This window comes from Aotus nancymaae, unplaced genomic scaffold (assembly GCF_030222135.1).
Source record: "Aotus nancymaae isolate 86718 unplaced genomic scaffold, 86718_ANA_hifiasm-v0.15.2.pri h1tg000020l, whole genome shotgun sequence".
Classification (NCBI taxonomy): domain Eukaryota; kingdom Metazoa; phylum Chordata; class Mammalia; order Primates; family Aotidae; genus Aotus; species Aotus nancymaae.
In genome coordinates this window covers 50,654,660-50,678,266 of record NW_026988432.1, presented here as the reverse complement: position 1 = coordinate 50,678,266, position 23,607 = coordinate 50,654,660, and the positions used below count along the sequence as shown (strand labels likewise).

The 23,607-nt window shown below is 35.2% G+C and overlaps 1 protein-coding gene across 3 annotated transcripts in view; it reads right to left on the bottom strand.

Annotated features, from left to right (window-relative positions):
- Positions 1-23,607, bottom strand: part of SS18 (SS18 subunit of BAF chromatin remodeling complex) — a 68,890-nt gene that overhangs the window by 29,664 nt on the left and 15,619 nt on the right. For all 3 annotated transcript variants that reach the window (XM_012445053.2, XM_012445052.3, XM_012445054.3), the window contains exons 4-5: positions 14,815-14,968; positions 9,879-10,100 (exon numbers count right to left, since the gene is read on the bottom strand). In XM_012445053.2, the coding sequence (XP_012300476.1) occupies positions 9,879-10,100; positions 14,815-14,968 (376 nt within the window). The remainder of the gene's footprint in view (positions 1-9,878; positions 10,101-14,814; positions 14,969-23,607) is intronic.

Below are 23,607 nucleotides of genomic sequence, written 5' to 3'. Positions count from 1 at the left end.
AAGGTTTTCCTTCAGCTTTTACATAAATCATTTTGATGTTAAGATGCACTACAAAGTGTGATAATACATATGCAAAGACCCTACTGATGTTTTAATTACCTAGAACATATTTTTGCCAAGTGTTTTGTAAGGACATGTAACATATACATCATTAGCACATTATATCTTCCCATTTTGAGTTCTATATTCTAACAAGTATTCTATGAAAACAACATACATGGATGGTCTTCCCAAATTACCATATTTTATATTATTGGAATTCTTTGCTCCAATGAGATGGTTAATATTTAATTTTATCTTAAGTCGGTGGTCAAAAAAAAAATTTTTTTTTGAGTAAGTCAAGGATTAAATTTATTAAGTACCTATTATGTACAATACCCCAGGCTAGGAGCCATGGTGATACGGAGATGTAATGAGCGCTGTCATGTCTGAATTAGGTAGACTGAAAAGAACAATTTTTAAAGACTCAACTATAAAGAAAACATTGTTTTAATCTGTCAGGAATTCTGAATGATACAATTTTACAAATACTCTATATACATAGAACATTCACACATATACACATGTATTTCACATCTTCAGATGTAAACCAATACAATAAAATTTTATAAAAATTGTATCATTAATGTAAGGAATTATTTTAAATAATATGGTTTAAAATGATAGATAACATTTAATGAACACTTACTATAAGCCAGGCACTAAGCTAATAGCTTTACCTGTATTATTTATCTTCCCCAGAGTCCTATGAAACGGGTAGTATTATTATCAACTTCATTTCAGACAACAACATTTGAGGCTCATAAACATTAAGGATCTTACCCAAAGTTATACTGTTACAAAAGGCTCTAAAGTCACAAAGCTACTAAAGGGTCCAAAGCCCATGCTCTTATCCACTACGTGTACTTCCTCTCCAAATTCAAATCATACTTTTCCCATGCCACTATCTCCCACGAAAACAGTTCTGTATAATACACCTTTATCACCATAATATGAAAATCTTAAAATAGGCCTCCTCAGGCCTATTTTCCACATACATATTTGATCATTTATTACTCATATTTTACTATTTGTTCCTTAACCATTTAATCTCAAACTAACCCATTTATAGCTCTTATTTGGAGGTATTGCTAATATTTATTTACAAGAATCCCTGTATTCCAACAAACTCAATTAGCTTACTATATGCTTAAACAGCTGCATTTTAAATGAATAGAATTCTTTACTTACCTATATTATACACCTGTCCACATCAAGAATTTTAAGTAGTTAATAAGCTATTTAAATACAATATCAAGGATGAAAGAACAAGATCAAGGAAGAAAATGTAGGATGACTATCCCAACTCAGTAAGGTCACTGCAGCCAAGCACAAATTTAGCTGAGTTTCCCAGCAACCAATGAAAAAATGGAACCATGATTCTAGCCAGTAAAGAGAACAAGAGCTGATTAAGAGATTAAAATCTTTCATAACATTAAAACTTTAGAAAAAACTCATAGAAGTTTTAAAAGGTGTTAAAAATAATACCAAACAATTTTGTTATTGTCAAATTTGTTTCTTTACTGACACAGACCATCTTCACGTGCAGTTATTCACACTAACCATTTCTTCAAGCTGGTTATTCTCAACTGTGGGCAAGTTTGTCCCTTGGGGGACATTGTTATAGCAAGAGAATACCTATCTAGCTAATAGTCAACAAACAGGATAAGCAATGAACAGAACAAGACACAGTTCTTGATCTCACAGATCTCAGATTCTAAAGAAAAACAATTAAATACATATTTTTAAAAAATTATGTAATTATAAGTAGTACTGCTTAAAGGATTCTAAGTACAGGTTACTATATTTAAGTGGATTTGCCTAATAATTTAAAATATAGTGAAGAAAGAGGTGGTTTTTATTTTATGCTTTATGCTTTTTATACTTTTTCATTTTTTTTTTCTTGAGACAGAGTCTCCTTGTCACCCAGGCTGGAGTACAGTGGTACAATCTCAGCTCACTGCAACCTCCACCTCCCAGGTTCAAGCAATTCTCCTGCCTCAGCTTCCCAAGAAGCTGGGACTACAGGCACACACCACCACATCCTGCTAATTTTTGTATTTTTAGTAGAGATGGGCTTTCACTGTGTTGGCCAGGTTGATCTCAAACTCCTGACCTCAGGTGATCCAACCATCTTGCCCTCCCAAGGTGCTGGGATTACAGGCACAAGCCACCACACCGGGCCAAGATTTTTCAAATTTAACATTATTTTAATAATCAGAAAAATTTACAGATTACTAAAATCAGAAAAATTTAGTAAATTTACTAAATTGAGATTTCCTGTAGCTCCTCATCCTGGATGAGGGGAGTTCTGGGTCATGCAGGGGATAAAGGATCAAGATTGGAGACTGAGATCAATCACATAGACAAGCGATCAATCAAATCTACATAATGCAGCCCCAATAAAAACTGTGAACACTGAGGCTCAGGGAAACTCCCCTGGTCAGCAGTATACCCTGTGCATATCACCACACATCCGTCAGAGGAGTGCAACATATTTTGACTGTGCAAGGACAGGACAGTACAAACTTTGCATTTGTCCTCCACATTTGATCTATGAGCGAATCTGATCTACCATCAAAATATACAGTAAATATCCCAAAACTAACTACTTCTGATTACCTCCATAGCTATCATACTATTTAAAGCCACCATCATCTCTTACTTAAATACAACAAGAGCCTTTTAGCAGGTCTCCTATTTCACCCTTGCCCAACTATAGCCTATTTTCTATACATGTGACAAAAGCATTAAAAAAAAAAAAAAAAAAAAAAGAACCATATATTCAAATCATGTTATTTCAGTGCTCAAAACTTTCCAGCAGTGTATCTCCTTCCACAGAATAAAATCTAAAATCCATATGGACTATGGTACAAAGACTCTCAAGGCCTAGATTTCAACTGTCTCTTGGACCTTATTTCTTATGACGTCCCACCTTCACTCACTCACTCAGCTCCAGCTTGATAGGTCTCCTTGCAACACCTCAAACACGCCACGTATGCTCCAGTGCATACTTGCCATTCCATTTGCCTGTGCAACACTTTTTTTCTAGGTATCTGCTCACTACCTTAAAATGGCACGCATCCTCATTTTTCTTTTTCCCCTTTGCATATTTCTGTTCATAACACTTATCAATATCTGATATATCTGTATCTGAGTCTTTAAGATAAATGGGGAGCTTTTAACCTTATAACATTTATGTAGTTAGAAACTTAGTAGCATTTCTCAAAGTGTCTATAAAACCTTACAGTCTTCCCTTTGCATAATTATATCAGAGCATATCAATGACCATGAAAGCTGAAATCATGCAAAATGATCTTAATAATCAGTAGGAAAAAAAATATATTTAATTCACCTTAATTTTAAACACTAAAAACATTGAGAATTGGCCAGGTACAGTGGCTCACACCTGTAATCCCAGTGCTTTGGGAGGCTGAGGTGGGCAAATCACTTGAGGTCAGGAGTTCAAGACCAGCCTAGCCAACACAGTAAAACCCTATCTCTACTAAAAATACAAAAACTTGCTGGACATGCTGGTGTGTGCCTCTGATCCCAGCTATTCAGGAAGCTGAGGCAGGAGAATCAAAACACTTGAACCTGGGAGGTAGAGGCTGCAGTAAGCCAAGACTGCACCACTGCATTCCAGCCTGAGCAATAAAGCAAGACCAACACTTTGTCTCAAGAAAAAAAAAAAAGAAAAGAGACACTGAGAATTAAAGTGTTTCACTTCTCTGTAAAAATCCTATGAAGAGTAATTTTAAAAGTGGTTCCCTTCTCCTAATGGTATATATGATGATTTACAGTGAGTCTCTTTTCTACGGCTTAGCAAATTGTCATACCCCTTTCTAAGTTTGGATCATCATCCAACATTTTAACCTGTACTTTTAATGCTGTAAAATATCTCCAAGAATTTCTTTAATATGAAATATTTTGCCAGTCTTGCTTCCTCTGCGACATCTTTATCCTTTTCATCACAACTACTTTTCTCATTTATATCAATGAGTTCTCCTTCATTAAGCACCTGCAGTGCATATCTAGATTCTCAAATGGCAGCAGTGTCAACATTCCCACGGTCATCAATTTCTTCGGTAACTCCATTTACAATGAATTTGGATTTCATTTCTAGCATTATCATTTTTCATTTTGTTGGTGCACTTTTATCTTTGTTGGCCAAGTCCCTCTTTCAATTATCCAGGTTTGTAAAATGTCATATAGGTTTACTGCTGGGAGCCAAGGAAGTAACACAACAACAAGCTTTGCTGTATGTGCATGCACTAACTGACAGATGCACAGTGACCAATCACTGACAAAATCTAAAAGTAACATCCATCACTTATCGTGACAGGCATCTGTTATTTATGTGGTGATTTGCAGACTTAAGAGATGGCAGCTAAGTTGGTACTTTATACAATTACTCTTGATGTACCATGGTAACTGAAATTCGAATGGTTGTGTTGAAGGAACAGGTGTTATCTAACTTAACTGTGGTAACTGAAATTTATGCATACTGGAATCGCATACAGCAAGGCCTGCCTGTGGTTTCTATAGGATTCTGTTTCTTCATGCATAAAATGATAATAATAGTACCTACTACACCTCTAGGATGTGAGAATTAAAGATATGCAAAGCATTCTGATATAGTGCCTGGCACTAACAGGTACTCACTGAATATTAGCTCTTATTTTTGATAAGCAATATGCCAAAAATTGAAAGAAAAGAAGACTTCCATGGTAACATACTCATGTTAATTGAAATCAAATCAGTTTCTTTACTATAGAACTTCTCAGGCCTTTTAATATTCTAAAAAGAATGCTGAACCTTCCAAAGTATTTACAGTAATTAATCTATCAATACCATAATTTAGCAAATGTTGGGCCGAAGTTCCAATATAACTGGGAAATAACTGCATTTTTTCATTAATATTACCATTTCAGAATCCTACCACTAAAACAATTTTAAAAAGTTAAATTCCTACCTCTTAAAACTAACAAAATGTTTTCACATGTGAAATTCACATAAGGTAAACAGATAATCTATAAACAACTCCTTCAATAACAGACAAACCACAGAATATAAAACATGAACAGGCAATTCATAGAAAACATACAAACATGCAAACAGCAAATAAACATACAAAGTGATGCAACTTCACCAATAATTGAAGAAATACAAATTGAGTTTATACTTTTCCCCTATACAGCAAAGATAAAGATTAGGAAGATTGTCACTGGGTATGCAGTAAAATAATCATTTTTATACACTGTAGGAATGTGAATGTGACCTCATTTAACCTTTTTTTGAAAACAATTTGGCAATGTTTCTCAAATGTTTTCAGTATTCATATATTTTATCTTAACACTTCTATTTCTAGAATTTACCCTACAAAAATTACTTTCTTTACTACAGCTTACAGTCTGGTACAAGGAATCAAAGACACAGGTACAAAGACATTTGTTCCAGAAGGATTTGTAACAGTAAAAGACTAGAAACACCTATCAAAAGTGAATATGGCTTTGCTATATTACAGTATATCCATATAAAGAACACAGCCATTTAAAAAATGAGATATATCCATATATGCCAATAGCAGAGGTACAAGGAAATAAACTACTATGTAAAAATACAGATAAAAAATAAATGCTAGACTTATCTCAAGAACCTTCTTTTGGTCTCTTAATTGTATTGTGTAGTAGTAAGATAATAAGAGAAAACACTCTCAGTTGTGATAATACATACTCTTTGCCCTTCATACTTACATAATCAATGTGAACAGTTTAGGTACTGAAAGAAAATGTCCTCCTACATTCATGTTAAGCCTCTGGATCAGTCTAACCGAAGCGTACACTGACAGAAAGCACAGTGTTTTAAAGATATTGTCATTTGCTGGGTACAGTGGCTCACACCTGTAATCCCAGCACTTTGGGAGGCCAAGGCGGGTAGATCACTAGGTCAAGAGATAGAGATCATCCTGGCCAACATGGTGAAACCCTGTTTCTACTAAAAATACAAAAATTAGCTGGGCACAGTGGCATGCGCCCGTAGTCCCAGTTACTCGGGAGGCTGAGGCAGGAGAATCGCTTAAACCCAGGAAGCAGAACTGCAGTGAGCTGAGATGGTGTCACTGCACTCCAGCCTGGCAACACAGGGAGACTCCGTCTCAAAAAAAAAAAAAAAAAAAAAGATATTGTCATTTGCAACTTAGCCACATGAATCAACACTTTCTTAATGCTATTAAAACAAAAACCAGAAATAAATTAGATGCTATGGCTAAAATGAGAGAATAGCTGATAAATCAATCTCAAATTTTTTAGTGCTCACTTTTTTTAAAAAGCTTCATTATTCTCACCAACTGATTTTATAAAAATTATGCAAATGATTACCAAGTCAGGATTTGTACATGCATCATTTCACTTAATCTTACTTAGAGAAATTAAGTAATTTAGTCCAAGGTCCCACATACAGTAAGCTACAGTGCCAAGATAAATTCAAATCTAAAGAATTACACACATGGAACTTACAAAATATGTTCTTTAACACGAACACTGCAATTTGTAAAATTCTTTACATTTGAATATATAATTATTAAAATTCTGTTAAATGTGGAAAGCTATAACTACTAATGCCTGGGAATGAAAAATACACACGTTATCTGTCCAATATAACTGTCGGCCATCTTCATAAATCCTTTCTATATAACTTGCCTTTTCATACTCTACTGAATGTACTTCTTGCTTTATTAAATAAACATCTTTCAGACAGGTAATCATATAACACTTGATTTTTACTGAAGAAATGAAAGAAAGAAATAAGATTTTATGTGCTCATCCTCAGACATTTTTCTAGGCACTTGGGATACAGCACCAAACAAAACAGACACACTTCCTGTATTTTAAGAGCTTGTTGAATTCTAGTGGAGTTTATTGCTCTATATGCAAATAAGCTTATGTAGGAATATGGTGGTTTACTTTGAACCACCCAAGCTGGAGTCACCCAAGCTGGAATGCAGTGACACCATCAAAGCTTACTGTAGCCATTAAGTCCTGTGTTCAACTGAACCTCCTGCCTCAGCCTCCTGAGCAAATGGGACTATAGGCACAAGCTACCATGTCTAGAATTTTTAAATTTCTTTTTGCAGAAATGGGAGTCTTGCCATCTTCCCTAGGCTGGTCTTCAACTCCTGGGGTCAAGTGATCCTCTCATTTCAGCCTCTCAAAGTGATGAGGTTACAAGCAAGAGCACCAGCACCCAGCCAGGTATAACTCTTAAGGTTCAAAGTGATAAATCAATAAACTTTACCTGGATAACAGTGAAAATAAGATGGAGAAGTATACGTTGGATTAAGACTATTAAGCAACATTTTGCCAAGATTAACATAAAAATTGGGCCAGGCGCGGTGACTCATGCCTATAATCCCAACACTTTGGGAGGCCAAGGCAGATGGATAGCTTGAGGTCAGGAGTTTGAGACCAACCTGGCCAACATGGTAAAACGCCATCTCTACTAAAATACAAAAATTAGCTGGGCGTGGTGGCAGGTGTCTGTCATCCCAGATACTAGGGAGGCTAAGGCAGGAGAACTGCTTAAACCCAGGAGGTGGAGGTTGCAGTGAGCCAAGATCACACCACTGCACTCCAGCCTGGGTGACAGAGTGACACTCCATCTCAAAAAAAAAAAACTGTGCTTCACCTAGAAGCAATGGACCCTCTAAGAGAGCACAGAGAAAAGCATTCTGCAATAATACTACCTTAGTTGCTGAATTAAAACAAACAAAAATAAATAATAAACAGAAAAACCTTTAATGTAAAGTATATAGCTTATTTTTATAAAAGCTAAGAAAATGTTTTATAGTGAAATGAATATTAAAACTTCATTAACAAAACTCTTCAATCATCCTCTAGTATCTAGTAAAAAAAAAAAACTTCATTAATAAAATTCATCATGGACAATTTCTTTGTTCAAAGATAACATATAATTAAAATGCTTTTAGAAGAAATTCATATGATTAAAAAAGTAGAAGCTGCCAGAACACTGTATAACTTTCTTTTTTGGAAACTGTAATCTTCTTTTGTGTTCTTTCGACTCTGAAATATCAAAATTTAAATGAAGATTTTTATTTGTTCTAAAGAGATTTTTTAAAACAATGAAAATTTCCTCAATGATTTTCACCATATTTTCTTTTTGAAAACTGTCTTTTATTTCTTCAGATTAATACCTGATCATTTTTGTATAGTCTATTTTCTATTAAGAAATTCATAAACTGACCAGGTGCAACGGCTCATGCCTCTAATCCTAGGACTATGGGAGGACAAGGCAGACGATCACTTAACCAGGCATTGAAGACCAGCCTGGGCAACAGATCGAGACATTGTTTCTATTCTTTCAACAAAATACAAAAAATAAAAATAAAAATAAAAACCAAGAAATTTATAAACTATGAGAACAAGGCAAAAAGTGATATAACTAATGTACTACAGTAAAAGGAAGAGCTACACATTCTTACAAAATATGACATTTTTATAAGTTAAAGTTGGTCCCTAAGAACAAAAAATTTCTATAAACACCTCAGTACTTTTATCCAGAAAGTCAATATACACACTGCTGCATGCATTATTTTTTTCTTCTCAAATCTTAATATGTCATGTCAAACCCTGCTCCAGCAACATCAATTTTTTTTGTGCACACCATACCTTTTCTTAACCATAGGTACCTAAGAAGTGTGCCATCATTACTGGAGTTGCTGCCAGAATCATGAATTTTCCTGTTCTCTCTCCTGGTAACCAAACTGTATAGAGAAACACCTTAACTCCCTTTTGATCTAGCACTGACTGGATCTTGCTGTTGTTTGGACTCTTAATTGACCTAATAAAAACAAAAAAATAATTCCACCGTGGGCATTAAGTAACTTTGGGGGGAAAAAATGTTGCAAGTGCCATTTTGTGAAGCTACAATGTTGACAACTTTTTCTATTATCTCCTTTTGTTTTCAGTATATCTTGAGAATTATTTTAAAAATCTGTATATTTTAAAATACATTATTTCATCATAAGGAATTATCCACAGATTAACATTAAATTCTTTTATCTGGGTACATTTTAGTGCTTTTTAATAATCAAAATCTAGAAAATTTTATTCCAAATACATTTAACTCTATCTTACAGTCTTAACTGTAAGACAGAATTACCACATTTTGTAGCTGAAATAACGTTAAGCTGGAAACATGCCAAATGTTTTAACAGACAATTAACAGAACAGAGCGCCACTTACTGGCTTTTAGTTATTATTCACAGAATACTTAAAAGAGAAACATAGCACAATTTCATTCTGAGATTGGTAATAAACTTTAATGGACTTATAGCACTCTAAGAGTAGTACAGCAGCACCCCACTGAACATTCTAATAGCAAATTATTCTAGAATTACCTTTTAATGCTAAAACATAGCATCAGAAAACATCCATATAAATCAAAGGGAGTTCATATAAATTAATACATCATTTAAACTGTAAGGCAGGTGTTTATTTTCTCAACTTTCTAGCTCTAAACCAAATGTTTGGTTCTTCACTGATCAGCTTTAAAAAACGATTCTCAACAACACAGAACCTCAAATAAACTGTTCAAAAGACATAAAAATAAATAAGCTTAAAAAGCTAAATTGAGCAATTTAATTTGTACATATAAAAAAAGATTTAAACTAGTTTCAAACTCAACATTTCATTTTTGTGGGCAAGACTGTCACTCATTTTAAACTTATATTTTTATGAATCAGCTAAGAACCTGATAATCATTTTACTTTCAAAGGCTAATATAGTACTCTAGTCAAGAAGGCCATAAAGCTTAGTTACCTTGGTTTGGCTGCATGTTCATATTTGGTCTGGGACCATAGTTTCCCATTGGTTGCCCTTGACTCATTGTCATCTGATTCTGTACTGGCATGCTCTGTGATGATGGCACAGAATGGTTGTAACCTCCCATGGATCCATGGCTACTTGAAGGCATATTCATGGAACTGTTTGTCATATTGAGTTGATTGGGTCCAGGTCCCTGCATAGGCATATGGTTAGGCCCTTTGAAGAAAAATGATCAGAAGCAAAATATGAAAATTAAATAGATGGTCCATACAAAAGTACCTGGAAAGGGTTTTTTTGTTTTTTTTTTTTTGCATTATTATAGTAATAACAAACAGTAATTAATCAATAGCAAAGTAAATGGTTTATAGGAAAGACAGTAAATACTGCGAGGTAGTTATTCCCATTTTACAGATTAAGAAACGAATGTTTTTGAAAAATCATGAGCACTCTGAAAATGAAGGGAGGACTAGCTTCTTTAAAAAACAGCGAAACATGTAAGATTGGAGTAATTAACTGTGAACATAGGCTGGGCGCAGTGGCTCACACCTGGAATCCCAGCACTTTGGAGGCCGAGGCAAGTGGATCACAAGGTCATGAGTTCAAGACCAGCCTGGCCAAGATGGTGAAACCCCGTCTCTACTAAACATACAAAAGTTAGCCAGGTGTGGTGGCGGGTGCCTATAATCCCAGCTACTTGGGAGGCTGAGGCAGGAGAATCACTTGAACCCGGGAGGCGGAGGTTGCAGTGAGCCAAGATCGCGCCACTGCACTTCAGCCTGGGCAACAAGCAAGACTCTGTCTGAACAAAAACAAAACAAAACTGTGAACATAATGAAAAGATTAACAGATTGACTGACTAGAACAGAGTCTAAAAACAGACCCAAATACATGGCTGAGTAACTAGTAAGTATCAGTGAGCAATAGAAAACTAATTCAGTAAATGGTGTTGTGACAACTCGGGAGCCATTTGGAAAAAAAACAAGTTGGATCACTGCCTCACTTCTTCCACTAACTAATTCTAGATGAACAGAAAACTTAAACCATAAAAGAATTTCAAAAGGAGAATTTTTAAAATAATAATGGAAGGACCTTCTTAAGCAGGCCAGAAAACCCAGAGTTATAAAACACTGAAAAATTATACTATATAAAATTTAAAAATTTGCACATGACACAAAAAACTCAAAAATAATAAAAAGGTAAGTAAGAAAATATTATTCATAAGACATATCACAGACCAAATTAATTACTTAACATATGAAGTAAGTAAAACACCACCACCAGTAAAAGAATGGGCAAAGGACATAATGAGGGAATGACTAGTTCACAAAAAAAACTACAAAAAGGTTCATCAATATTAAAAGATTGATTGCTTCACTTAAAATAAGAAAGCAAATTAAAACTATGAGACCCAGGGTTCACCTTTCAGATTCTCAAAAATCAAGTTTAATCTAAGTGTATTATGAAGAAAGAAGCACTTTCATCCATCGTTAAAGGAATATAAATCTTACTTATATTCCGTGGGGAATCAAGCTTACGGAATCAAGGGTCAGATCAAGCTTAAGGGAGACAAGCAACAATTCAAAGGAAGTAGCTGTCCCTCAAAATCTGTATGAGGCTGGTTCCAGAACCATCTACAGATTCCAAGATCCATAAATGCTCATGTCCCTGACATAAAATGGTACAGTATTTCCATATAACTTATGTACATCCTCTCATTTACTTTAAATCCCTACATTGTATGTACTACCTAACATAATGCAAATAGTTGTTATACTGTATTGTTTAAGGAATTATGACCAAAAAAAGTAATATGTACATGTTCAGTACAGTTTTGTTTTACCAAATATTTTCAATCCATGGACGTGAAATTCATAAATGCAGAAGTGATGGATATTACTATTTTTATACAAAGCAATTTGTCACTATCTATCAAATTAAAAAAATACATATACCTTTAACCCAGCAATTACAGTTCCAGGAATTTATGCTATAGATATACAAGTTTTTGTGTGCATGTGTATTGATATGCACTATATATATATGCACATATATATTTTTTACAGGCAAATTCATGGCAGTATAATTCACAGTAACAAAAGATTAGAAGCCTACATTTCCATCATAAATGTTCAAATAAATTACAGTTGTAAAACAGAATGTGATACAGAGACCAAAAAGAATAAGGTTATCTATTTACATACAGAATAAAATAATGGTCTCTAAGATATACCTTTAAGGGAGAAAGAAAAGACACATAATACTATTTAATGAATGCTATCATTTGTATTTTTTTTTAAAGAATAAGAGAAAAAACGGTAATAGAAATGTAGTACCAAGGGGCTGATGAGCAAAAAAGAAAAAAGAAGAAGGTAATACACATGCATTATTTTATACAGAGAAAATATCTCTTTTTTGAGACAGAGTTTCGCTCTTGCTGTCCAGGCTGGAGTGCAAAGGCATGATCCCGGTTTACTGCGACCTACACCTGCCGGGTTCAAATAATTCTCCTGCCTCAGCCTCCCAAGTAGCTAGGATCACAGGTGTGCATCACCACGCCCAGCTAATTTTGTATTTTTAGTAGAGATGGGGTTTTACCATGTTGGTCAGGCTGGTTTCAAACTCCTGACCTCTAGTGATCCACCCACCTCCGCCTCCCAAAGTGCTGGGATCCTGCAGGCAAGAGCCACCGTGCCTGGCAAGAGAATTATCCCTTGAAGGACAACTAGAAACTGATGCCTCTCTGGAACTGTCTGGAGAGGTGGCAGCTAGTTATCCTTTGATACTCTTTGATTTTGGTCCCACAGGCATGTAGTTTGTAAAAAATCAATTAATTTTTTTAGGCCGGGCACAGTGGCTCATACCTGCAATCCCAGCAATTTAAGAGACCAAGGTGGGTGGATCACCTGGGGTGACGAATTTCAGAACAGCCTGCCCAACAAGGAGAAACCCTGTCTCTATTAAATAAACAAAAAAATTAGTCAGGTGTGGTGGCGGGCATGTGTAATCCCAACTACTCAGGGGGTTGAGGCAGAACAATCACGTGAACTTAAGAGTCAGAGGTTGCAGTGAGCCAAGATCACGCCATTGTACCCCAGCCAGGGCGACAAGAGCGAAACTCTGTCTCAACAACAAAAAAAATTAATTTTTTAAAAAAGGAAACCTGAGACTGAAAAGTGATATAACCAAGATCAACAAGCACGTAAGTAGCTCTAAAACTGAGTCTACATGATGAAATATACGTTAAAAACAAAACTGAAATAGGAAACAGCCAAGATGCAAATTCGTGTGCATAAAAAGGTTGGCTAAATGCTATAAGGAACAAATAAAGAAAATACCATTTACTGGCCTTCCAATTTCTTCTACGCTTAACTCCATTAACCATTGTTAGAAGAGATTCTTAACCATTCTTTTGGAAGCTCTACAGTATTCTGAACAACCTAGGTCGTAAGTGACTGATAATAACTAGCTTATAAAAGAATATAACTACTTCAGAAGGCCTTACCCAAAACCAAAATGTCATGTTAACCATAACTGTACTGCTGCTCAAATGCTTCTTTAGCCTTAGGCTTGAATGTTTTATGGGGAAGTTAAGTCAAAATCCTAATTCGAGGTACCATCATAAAAGTCACAAAACTCCTAACTAGCTAACCTGCACTAGCACTACCTTCGCAGTTCTAAAAATAGTGTGTCCTAGTGAATTAAATGTGGACTTGGCAAGAAACTTTCTCTTGACTACAATATGACTATAAACTGGGAAGTACTTATGTCTTTATTCCTACCTCCACACTGGATGTGTGCCATTAGTGTTGTAAGCTTTAGCAGGAAATAGGAGACAGCTACTGAAACACCACTGCCTTCCTATAAGATCAGGCACACATCAATCTTCTATGAACCAGACTACCTTGCCTCTTTTGCTCCGTGCTCTCTTGTTTCTTACTGCACCCATCATCCTTGGACACCAGTGCTATCAATCAACACAATCAGCTAGAGAAAACAGTATCCTAAAGACGCTAATTACTAATTTTAATAATTGTTCTGTTATTTTATTTCCATACTGCTAGGTGTATAATGCCTTATTTTTGTTAATGAAAATAACTTTTGTCTTAGAAAGTAAAAATATTCTGATACCTAATGCAGATAATATTCTACCAAAAATTATAGATATGGGTTGATATTACTGTTACAAAGAAAAAATAGTGTAAAGATACTTTCCAGACTAAAATTTCAAACCAGGAAAAGGTAACTAAATCAGCATCCAATGTCTTGAAAGATATCAACCTAGTGACCCCAAACTTAAAATTAACAAATAGAAAAGAGAATGGTTCAGTGTATAAACAATCTAAGAAAGTTTACGGTATTTTTCAGCTTTTAATTTTTGCTGTAAAATCAATTCCTGTATTTATGTTATGCTATAAACATATGTATTCAAAAAATCTAGATTCAGCTTCAATAATATCAATGAGGAAATACTAAATATAACAGCACTTTAGAAACTGTTTCATTTCTTTCCCCATGTGTTTTTCCCAGTGATACTGTTTCTGAGATCAATCAATATTTAAGTAAATAGAAACCCAGGGAAACGTTATAATATCTTTTTTAAACGGACTTTAATTCTTAAGCCATGGTGCAATGCCTTTTTTTTTCCACAAAGCTTCTAAAGCCAACTGTATTGCAGTTTCAGACAGACTAAATTTAGCCAGTTCTGTTCATCAGAGGAATGCTGTGTGTCAGCTACATCAAAGCCCAAGGGCAGCCTGATAAACACTGAATACAGGTCACGTAGCTCTGTAGCTAACAAACTCTAAGAGAGCTTGTACTCGGGGGCATTCAAAGCAGTTTTGTCATCAACAATCTAGTATCCCTTGAGCCCTCATGTCGTTTCAGTTGCTAAGCAACTCTGGTGTTAATGTCTTAGAGGAGAAAAACTTACCAGGCATCTGGCCGTTCATCTGGTTCTGCATGTGTGGTGCAGGAGGACCCCCACCTACCATTCCATCTGAAGGCATGTTGTGAGAGCGTGGAGGTGGGGGAGGGCCGCTCTGATTCATCCCTCCAGGACCCATAGGCATATTCTGTGTGGGTGGCTGAAAGAAGACAGTTTAGTTAAACAAGAGAAACAGACTAATATAATAAAGATGCATAGGGTAAAACAGTTGCCTATGTTACTAAATTGCGTAAGAACAAAAACACAAATGCGTTTCAAATTCTTCTAATGCATTTTCATCATGAACATATTAATGTCAGAGTAATATCCCCCAAAACTTTAAACCATATTTACTTTATAAAATCTCAATAGTAAAAATTAAAATGTTAACTTGCTATACAAAAAATTATCATTTCTTTATATATTAAGCATGTCTAATATGTCTACTGTTATCTAAATTACATGAAAAAAATTAAGTGTCCTTTCATTATTGATGTATTAGACATAGTTATTATTAATGATGGATTTTACCCAAAAATGTACAGTAACAAAAAATGATGAAAGGACTCTTAAGTCCCAAAATGTGGCATATTTTACACTATTTCGGGGTGGGGGATAGTGGCAGCAGTGGAATGTTTTAAAACATGAAGACAACAGTTCAACATTTTTGTGCCGGCTACTGCTATAGATTGGAAACATTACTGATGGCCTCCAAGGGTACAGAGACAGCTGCCTCAAAAGGATGCCTTTGGCAAATTTCCTAATGAAATTTTGAAGAAAACCACTGACTAACCTTCAGAGTTCACAAAAGGGTGAAAGGAAAAACATAGATATAAGGTGGTCTGCAACACCTGGCTCCCTTCTTGGGGATATTTTGGTGGAGAAAGCAAATGGTTAGTTTCGTTCCAAAACCCCATTTTTAATCCTGTAGGAGGAGAGGGAGGCATTATTCTTTAGGAATCTATTTCTGCCTTCTTTCTGTATTTTGATATTCTAAACGTAATGTCCATTTCTGTAATATCAGTTATTCTCTTTCTCCTACACCTAAAAATGGTCATTTAGTTATTGTATACCTTTCCATTTTGTGAACACAATTCTCTTTGGCACACTTAATAGATATATGTTGTTCTTTGGCCAACACATTTAAATATTCAAACCTCCAAACAGTTAATAATCACTAACATTTACAGAAATAATCAAGTCTACTCTAACAGTACACATTTTAAAATCAGAATTTTAATTTTATCACTACTAAATCCAGATAATGGCTCTTTATTATTTTATCTTAAATCCTCATATTATTTCTCCAACTTGTATTCTTTAAACAGTTAATAACCTTATTCAGTTTTCACCAAAAAAACAAAAAACAAAAAACAAATACCAAACACCTCTGAGTCACATTATCTTACTTTTAATCATCCTTATTTATCATCCTTCAAACTCGGCTACCCTTCTCTGTCTGAAAACAGAAATCCTTCTTCCTATATTCTTGTCAAAATTTTCTGTTAAAAATTCATGTTCTCACGGTTTTTTTTTTTTTTTTTTTGAGATGGAGTCTCGCTCTGTCACCAGGTTGGTGTGCAGTGGCACGATCTTGGCTCACTGCAAACTCCGCCTCCTGGATTCAAGCCATTCTCCTGCCTCAGCCTTCCAAGTAGCTGAGACTACAGGCACACACCACCATGGCCAGCTAATTTTTGTATTTTTAATACAGACAGGGTTTCATTATGTTGGCCAGGATGGTCTCGATCTCTAGACCTCATGATCTGCCCACCTGGGTCTCCCAAAGTGCTCGGATTACAGGCGTGAGCCACCAAGCCCGGCCTCATGTTCTCACTCTTAATAGTGAGGTCATTTCTGGTAATTCACCTAATAAAACATCATTAGTTAGTGTTAACACCCTGCTAGAATAATTTGTATCAAACTAACCCTCTGCTAAATAAAAGTTGTAAAATCTAGACAAAAAGTAAAAACTGTTTGAAGGCACTGAAGAGTGACTTACACAAAGAGGAACAGAAGGAGTTACAACTTTTGAAAGAAGGGAAGCATGTAAGACCAGCTCCACAATTATCTTGGCTTCTTCCGTGAGTGTGCTGGGTAACAGGGAAATAGAGGTCAAGTAAAAGTGCAGTCCAATTGGACTATGGATAAATACAGTCAGAAATCTGGGCTATTCAGAGCTGGAAGCTAAAGAAATTTCCAGAAAGAAAGGACCACAAAAGGGGAAACATTTAAGAAAACTAGTAGAAATAGGAGTTAGGAGGCTAAAGAGCTCAGCAGAGATTCCAGCTGCTGCTCACTACTACTATGGAGACAAAGATTGGAGGGTAGGCCCCACCAAGTTAGAGGAGCCTTCATAAATAACTCCAGTTCTTTGTTGAGACTACAGAAGGGCCAGCCACTCCTTAGAATAAGGTCAAAATTGAAATAGGTCAGCCCTAAAAAGTCTTATAATCAACCTTTAATAGATTCAAGGTAACCTCCTAGTACTATACATACCAAAGGAAAACTTAATTCTCTTTGGAGCAAAATAACAAACTAGAGCTTCTATAATTGTTCAATCACAATGTCTGACGCTCCTAAAAACTGCAAGGCTTTCTGAAAAAAGCAAAAATAAATGGCCAACACCCACTACAATAGCTGCAATAACATAAAAATTAAAACTACAGAAAATATAACAAGTGTTGGCAAGAATGTATAGAAACTGCAACTCTCATATATGCTAGTGGAAATGTAAAAGGGTACAGCCACTGTGGAAAACAATCTGACAATTCCTCAAGAACTTAAAGAGTTATCCATATGACCTAGCAACTCCATTCCTGGCACACAGTGAAAAGAACGGAAAACACACACTCACACAACATTTCTACACAAATGTTCACAGTGGCATTAGTCACAATAGTTAAAAACTGGAAAAAACTCAAATGTCCACCCACTGATGAATGGATAAACAAAATGTGGCATATGAACACAATGCAATATTATTCAGCCACAAAGAAGAAATACCACATGCTACAACATGGATGAACCTTCAAAACATTATGCCAAGTGAAATAAGAGAGACATATATGGCCACATACACTGTATAATTCTATTTATAAGAAATGTTTGTTCAGACTAGGTAAATTCAGAGATAGAGAGTAGATTTGGTGTTGCCAGCGGATGGGCAGAGGGGCAGAATTAAGTTTGACTGCCCACAGTTTTCACTTTATTAGGGTAGCAAAAACATTCTGAAATTAGATAGTTATGATGCTTCTGTAACTGTGAATACACTAAAAACCACTGAATTGTGTTCTTTAAATTGGTTATAATGGTAAATTTTATATAAACTGTATCTCAATTAAAATTTTTCATCAGAAACAATGGAAAATGAAAATAATAAAATGGCATCTCCAAAGTGTTAAGACAAAAAAAGAAAAAAAAAAAAAAATCAACCAACCAGCCTAGAATTCTACACTAAGAAAAAAATATCTTCTAACATGAAGATAAAATAAAAAGGTTTAGATGAACAAAAGTTAGGCAAACACTTGTTATAAGAGAACAATATATATATCAAGCTAAAAGAAAATGGCCCCACACGGAAGCACAGAACTGGACAAGTTACTTAAGAGGAAAAGAAAACTAAGTATATGTGAATAAATATAAATTAAGATTAGCATTTAAAATAACAGTAACAATGACTCTACTGGTTTAAACAAATGTAAAAAATGTAAAAAAAAATAAAGTATAGGACAAAACTAACACAAAAGACAGTAGGCTAGGCCAGGCGAGGTGGGTCATACCTGTAACCCCAGCATTTTGGGGAGGCCGAGGTGAGCAAATTACTTGAGACCAGGAGATTAAGACCAGGCCAACATGATGAAACCCGATTTCTACTAAAAATACAAAAATTAGCAGGCGTGGTGGTGGGCACCTGTAATCCCAGCTACTTGGGAGGCTGAGGCAGGAGAACTGCTTGAGCCCGGACGGCGGAAGTTGCAGTCAGCTGAGATCATGCCACTGCACTCCAGCCTGGGCAACAAAGCAAGTCTCCGTATTAAAAAAAAAAAAAAAAAAAAAAAAAAAAAGTAGGGTAAATGAAATCAAACTGTTATAAGGTTCTTGCATTTTTTAAGTGTTAAAAGTATAAATTTAGACTAGAACCTAATAAACTAGCATTTTACTATTTTAATGAAGAATATTCTAATCTCTAGGACAACTACTTAAAAATACATGCACACACATTAAAGATGTATACTGTAAAATTATATGTAAAATCAAATAGAAAAAATAATGCTTGATTAATTTAAAGAAAGTCAAGAAAGGAACAAATAGAAAACAAATATCTGCCTTGTAAGACGTAAATCCTCCTATATCATGTTTTACATTAAATGTAAATGGACCCATCATTTCAATTAAATAACAAATACATTACACTGGATCTCAAAACACACAACTATATTCTGTGTACAACAGAACTACTTTAAATTCAAGGCAACAGATATATTAAAAGAAAGAAATGGAAAACGATATCATACAAATACTAATTAAAAGCATGATGATATTGCTACGTTAATATTAAACAGGTGGCTTAAATTATTAGGTATAAAGAGAGATGCTTTGTTATGATAAAAGGTAAGTTCAACAGGAATGTTTAACAATCATAAATTTGTATATAACTCATAGCAGAGCTTCAAAAATCTATAAAGCAAAACTTGACAGAAATAAAAGGAAAAACAAAATAATCCAAAATAATGGTTGGAGATTTTAAGATACTTCTCTCAGTCATTTATAGAAGAAAAAAATCCTGCGAATATAAAAAATTTGACATCACTAGTAACCAATTTGTTTCACCTAATTCGTATGTGTAGAATCCAACAACTTTCCAATACACATTCTTCTCAAGTACTCAAGAAATGTTGACTGAAAAGAATCATATACTAGGTCACAAGGCAAGTTAATAAATATCAAAAGATTGAAACCATATAAAGTATACTTTCTGAGCACAGTGCAATTAAACTAGAAATCAGTAACAAAATTATTCATCAAGGAAGAAATCATAATGGAAATTTAAAAATATTTTTAATTGATAAAATGTAGTATCAAAATTTGTGAGATGCAGTTTAAGCTATACTTACAGGGCAATTTATAGCTTTAAAATGTATATTTAAAAGAAGGAAAGCTGAAAACGCTATCATCATCTACTATCAGTAGCTAGAAAAAAATGGCAAATCAACACAAAGTAGTACAAAAGATATAACATAAGAACAAAATTCAATGAAATAAAAGCACTAAGAGAAAATTAACCCAAAAGCTGGCTTTTTGAGAATATTAGTAATTAATAACCCTTAGCAGAAATAATCAAGAAAAAAGACAGAAATTACATTTTAGAAAAATTAAAATGGGGGGCATCAGTATGTATGCTATAGACAGTAAAAGGAAAGAAAATATTAACATAAGCAGTAAAGGGAAAATAAGAGGCCGGGCGCGGTGGCTCAACCCTGTAATCCCAGCACTTTGGGAGGCCGAGGCGGGTGGATCACGAGGTCAACAGATCGAGACCATCCTGGTAAACATGGTGAAACCCCGTCTCTACTAATACAAAAAAATTAGCTGGGCATGGTGGCGCGTGCCTGTAATCCCAGCTACTCAGGAGGCTGAGGCAGGAGAATTGCCTGAACCCAGGAGGCGGAGGTTGCGGTGAGCCGAGATCGCGCCATTGCACTCCAGCCTGGGTAACGAGCGAAACTCCACCTCAAAAAAAAAAAAAAAAAGGGAAAATAAGGAGATACTAAGAACAACTTTATGACAATGTATTTAATAATTTAGATAAAATGGACAACTTCTTTGAAAAACATAGCTTATAGAAACTGACACAGGAAACAGAAAATTGGAACAATTCTCTATCTGTTAGAGAAACTGAATCCATCATTTACAATCTTCCCTGAAGTAATCTCCTGACTCAGATGGCTTCATTAGGGAACTCTTCTAAATCATTAAAGAGTAATACCTCACATCAATTTTTTCGTTCCAGAGAACAAAAAGGAGGAGGCCAGTTTTCAATTCTTTATGAAGCTGCCCAAACCTGACAAGGACACGAGGAAAATGACAGGCCAAAACATCTCTCGTGAATATAGGCACAAAATGTTAAACAAGACTTTAGCAAATCAAATGCAGACTTCCTAAAAAGATCATACATTATAACCAATGAATTTTATTACAGAAATGTAAGCTGATTTAACTTTGGAAAATTAATCAACATAATTCACTAAATCATCAAAGTTCTTTTTCAGAGTCAAGTACCTCAAACTATAGTAACACCCTTGTCAGCAAAGAACAGAAAATATTTTTAAAATGCCAGAGCAGATCTGAAAAAGAACTTACAGAAATTCTAGAAATAGAAAAATACATATTAAGAGCTCAAGGGATAGGTATAACAGATATAGGCCCAGTGAAAAATGAACTGGAAAACTAGTCAGAAAAAAATATACCTAGAATGATAAATGGTTGGAAAGTCTGGAGGGATTAAAAAACATAAAGATACAGTTAAAAGGTCTAGTCTAAGTTTAACTGGAGTCTTGTGGAAGAATTATTTGCTTGAAGAGATAATGACTGAAAACTCCCAAAACTGATGAAAGACATCAACCTACAGATTTCAGAAATCCCAAGACACCAAGCAGGATAACTAAAAAGAAATCTTCCAAACTCTAACTACAATGTGATAAAAAATAATTTTTTTAATTAAAAAAAAAAGAAATTCACACCTAAACATAGTAAAACTGCTGAAAATCCTAGATAAAACTCTTAAATGCAGTCAAATAAGCAGATTACCTTCAAATTATCAACCATTACATTGATAGTTGAATTTTCAATACATACAAGCCAGAATATAACGCAAGAATAAATGTAATGTGCTAATAGTAAACAACAACTAACCTAAGATCTGTCCTTGGAAAATATCTTTTAAGAATCACGGTCAGCCAGGTGTAGTGGCTTATGCCTATAATCCCAGAACTTTGGGAGGCCAAGGCAGGAGAATCACTTGAGGCCAGGAGTTTAAGACCGGCCCGGGCAATATAATAAGATTATATTTCTACAAAAAACACAAAAATTAGCCAGGCATGATGGTATGTGTCTGTGGTCCCAGCTTCTCAAGAGGCTGTGGCAGGAAGATTTCTTGCGCCCAGAAGTCTGAAGCTGCAGTGAGCTATAATCATGCCACTGCACTTCAGCCTGGGTGACAGAGCGAAGCACTGTCTCGAGGGGGAAAAAAAAAAGAATGATGGTGAAATAAAGGCATTTTCAGACCAAAACAAAACAAAAACACTGAAGGTCTGTCTCACCAGCAAACCAGTGCTAAAGGAAATAGTAAGGAATGCTCTTTAGGAGGTGAAAAAAAGTGATCTAAGCTAGAAGGTCATAAACGAAGGGAGAAACAGAAAGCATCAGAAATGGTAAGTAAGTATGTAGATGAATCTAATGAATACTAACTTCAAAAAAACAGTAATAACAATCACTTGTGGGTAAACATATAGAGATTTAAAATACATGACAACAACAATGAAAAAGTCATTGAAGGAAGGAACAGAAATAAAGTATTTGATGGTTCTCTGATTGGGATGTATATTATAATCTACACAGTAACCAGCAGAAGAATAATAAATATACAAGATTCCCCACTCAGAAAGTAAAAAAAGGAATAAGAAAATTAATTATTAGCCAGGTACAGTGGCTCACACCTGTAATCCCAGCACTTTGGGAGACCAAGGCATGTGGCTCACTTGAGCTCAGAAGTTTGAGACTAGCCTGGGCAACATGGTGAAATCAAACTAAAAATACAAAAATTTGCTGGATGTGGTGGTGGGTGACTGTAGTCCCAGCTACTTGAGGGGCTGAGGCAAGAGGATGGCTTGAGCCTGGGATGTCAAGACTGCAGTAAGCCAAGATCGTACCACTGCACTCCAGCCTGGGTGACAAAGCAAGATCCTGTTTCAAAAAATAAAAATAAAAAATAATGATTTATAAAGAAGGCAAAAAAGAACAGGAAAATACATATATAACATGACACAGCGTGCACTGTATGAGGGTGGGTTTAAATTAAGATATGTAATTAATTACACTCAATATAAATGGATTGTAAGTTCCAATGAAAAGACAACGGTTTTTTTTTTTTTTGAGACAGAGTTTTGCTCTTGTTACCCAGGCTGGAGTACTGGAGTGCAATGGCACAATCTCAGCTCACCGCAACCTCCGCCTCCTGGGTTCAAGCCATTCTCCTGCCCCAGCCTCCCAAGTAACTGGGATTACAGGTGTCTGCCAGCACGCCCAACTAATTTTTGTATTTTTAGTAGAGACGGGGTTTCACCATGTTGGTCAAGCTGGTCTTGGAACTCCTGAGCTCGTGATCTGCCTGCCTCAGCCTCCCAAAGTGCTGGGATTATAGGAGTGAGACACCTCGCCCAGCCAGCTAGACTGAGTTTTTTAAAAAACTACATCCTACTCATAATATCATATCTCTAACAGAAAGGAGGAGAATACCATTCAACACTAAAGAAAGCTTATTTAGCTATACTAATATCAGACAAAGTAGACTTTAGAGATAAGAAGAGATACTTCATAATGATGTTACAAAGAACCAAAAGGCTGTAACATTTCTAAATGTATATGTACACTAACAATACCTCCAAATGTACTAATCAAAAACTTAAAAGAGTTACAAGGAAAACCAGTCAATTCACAATTTGACCAGTATATTTTAAACATATAACTCTCAGTAATTGATAAAACAAAAAAAAAAAAATTACAAAGGCTAAAAAAAAA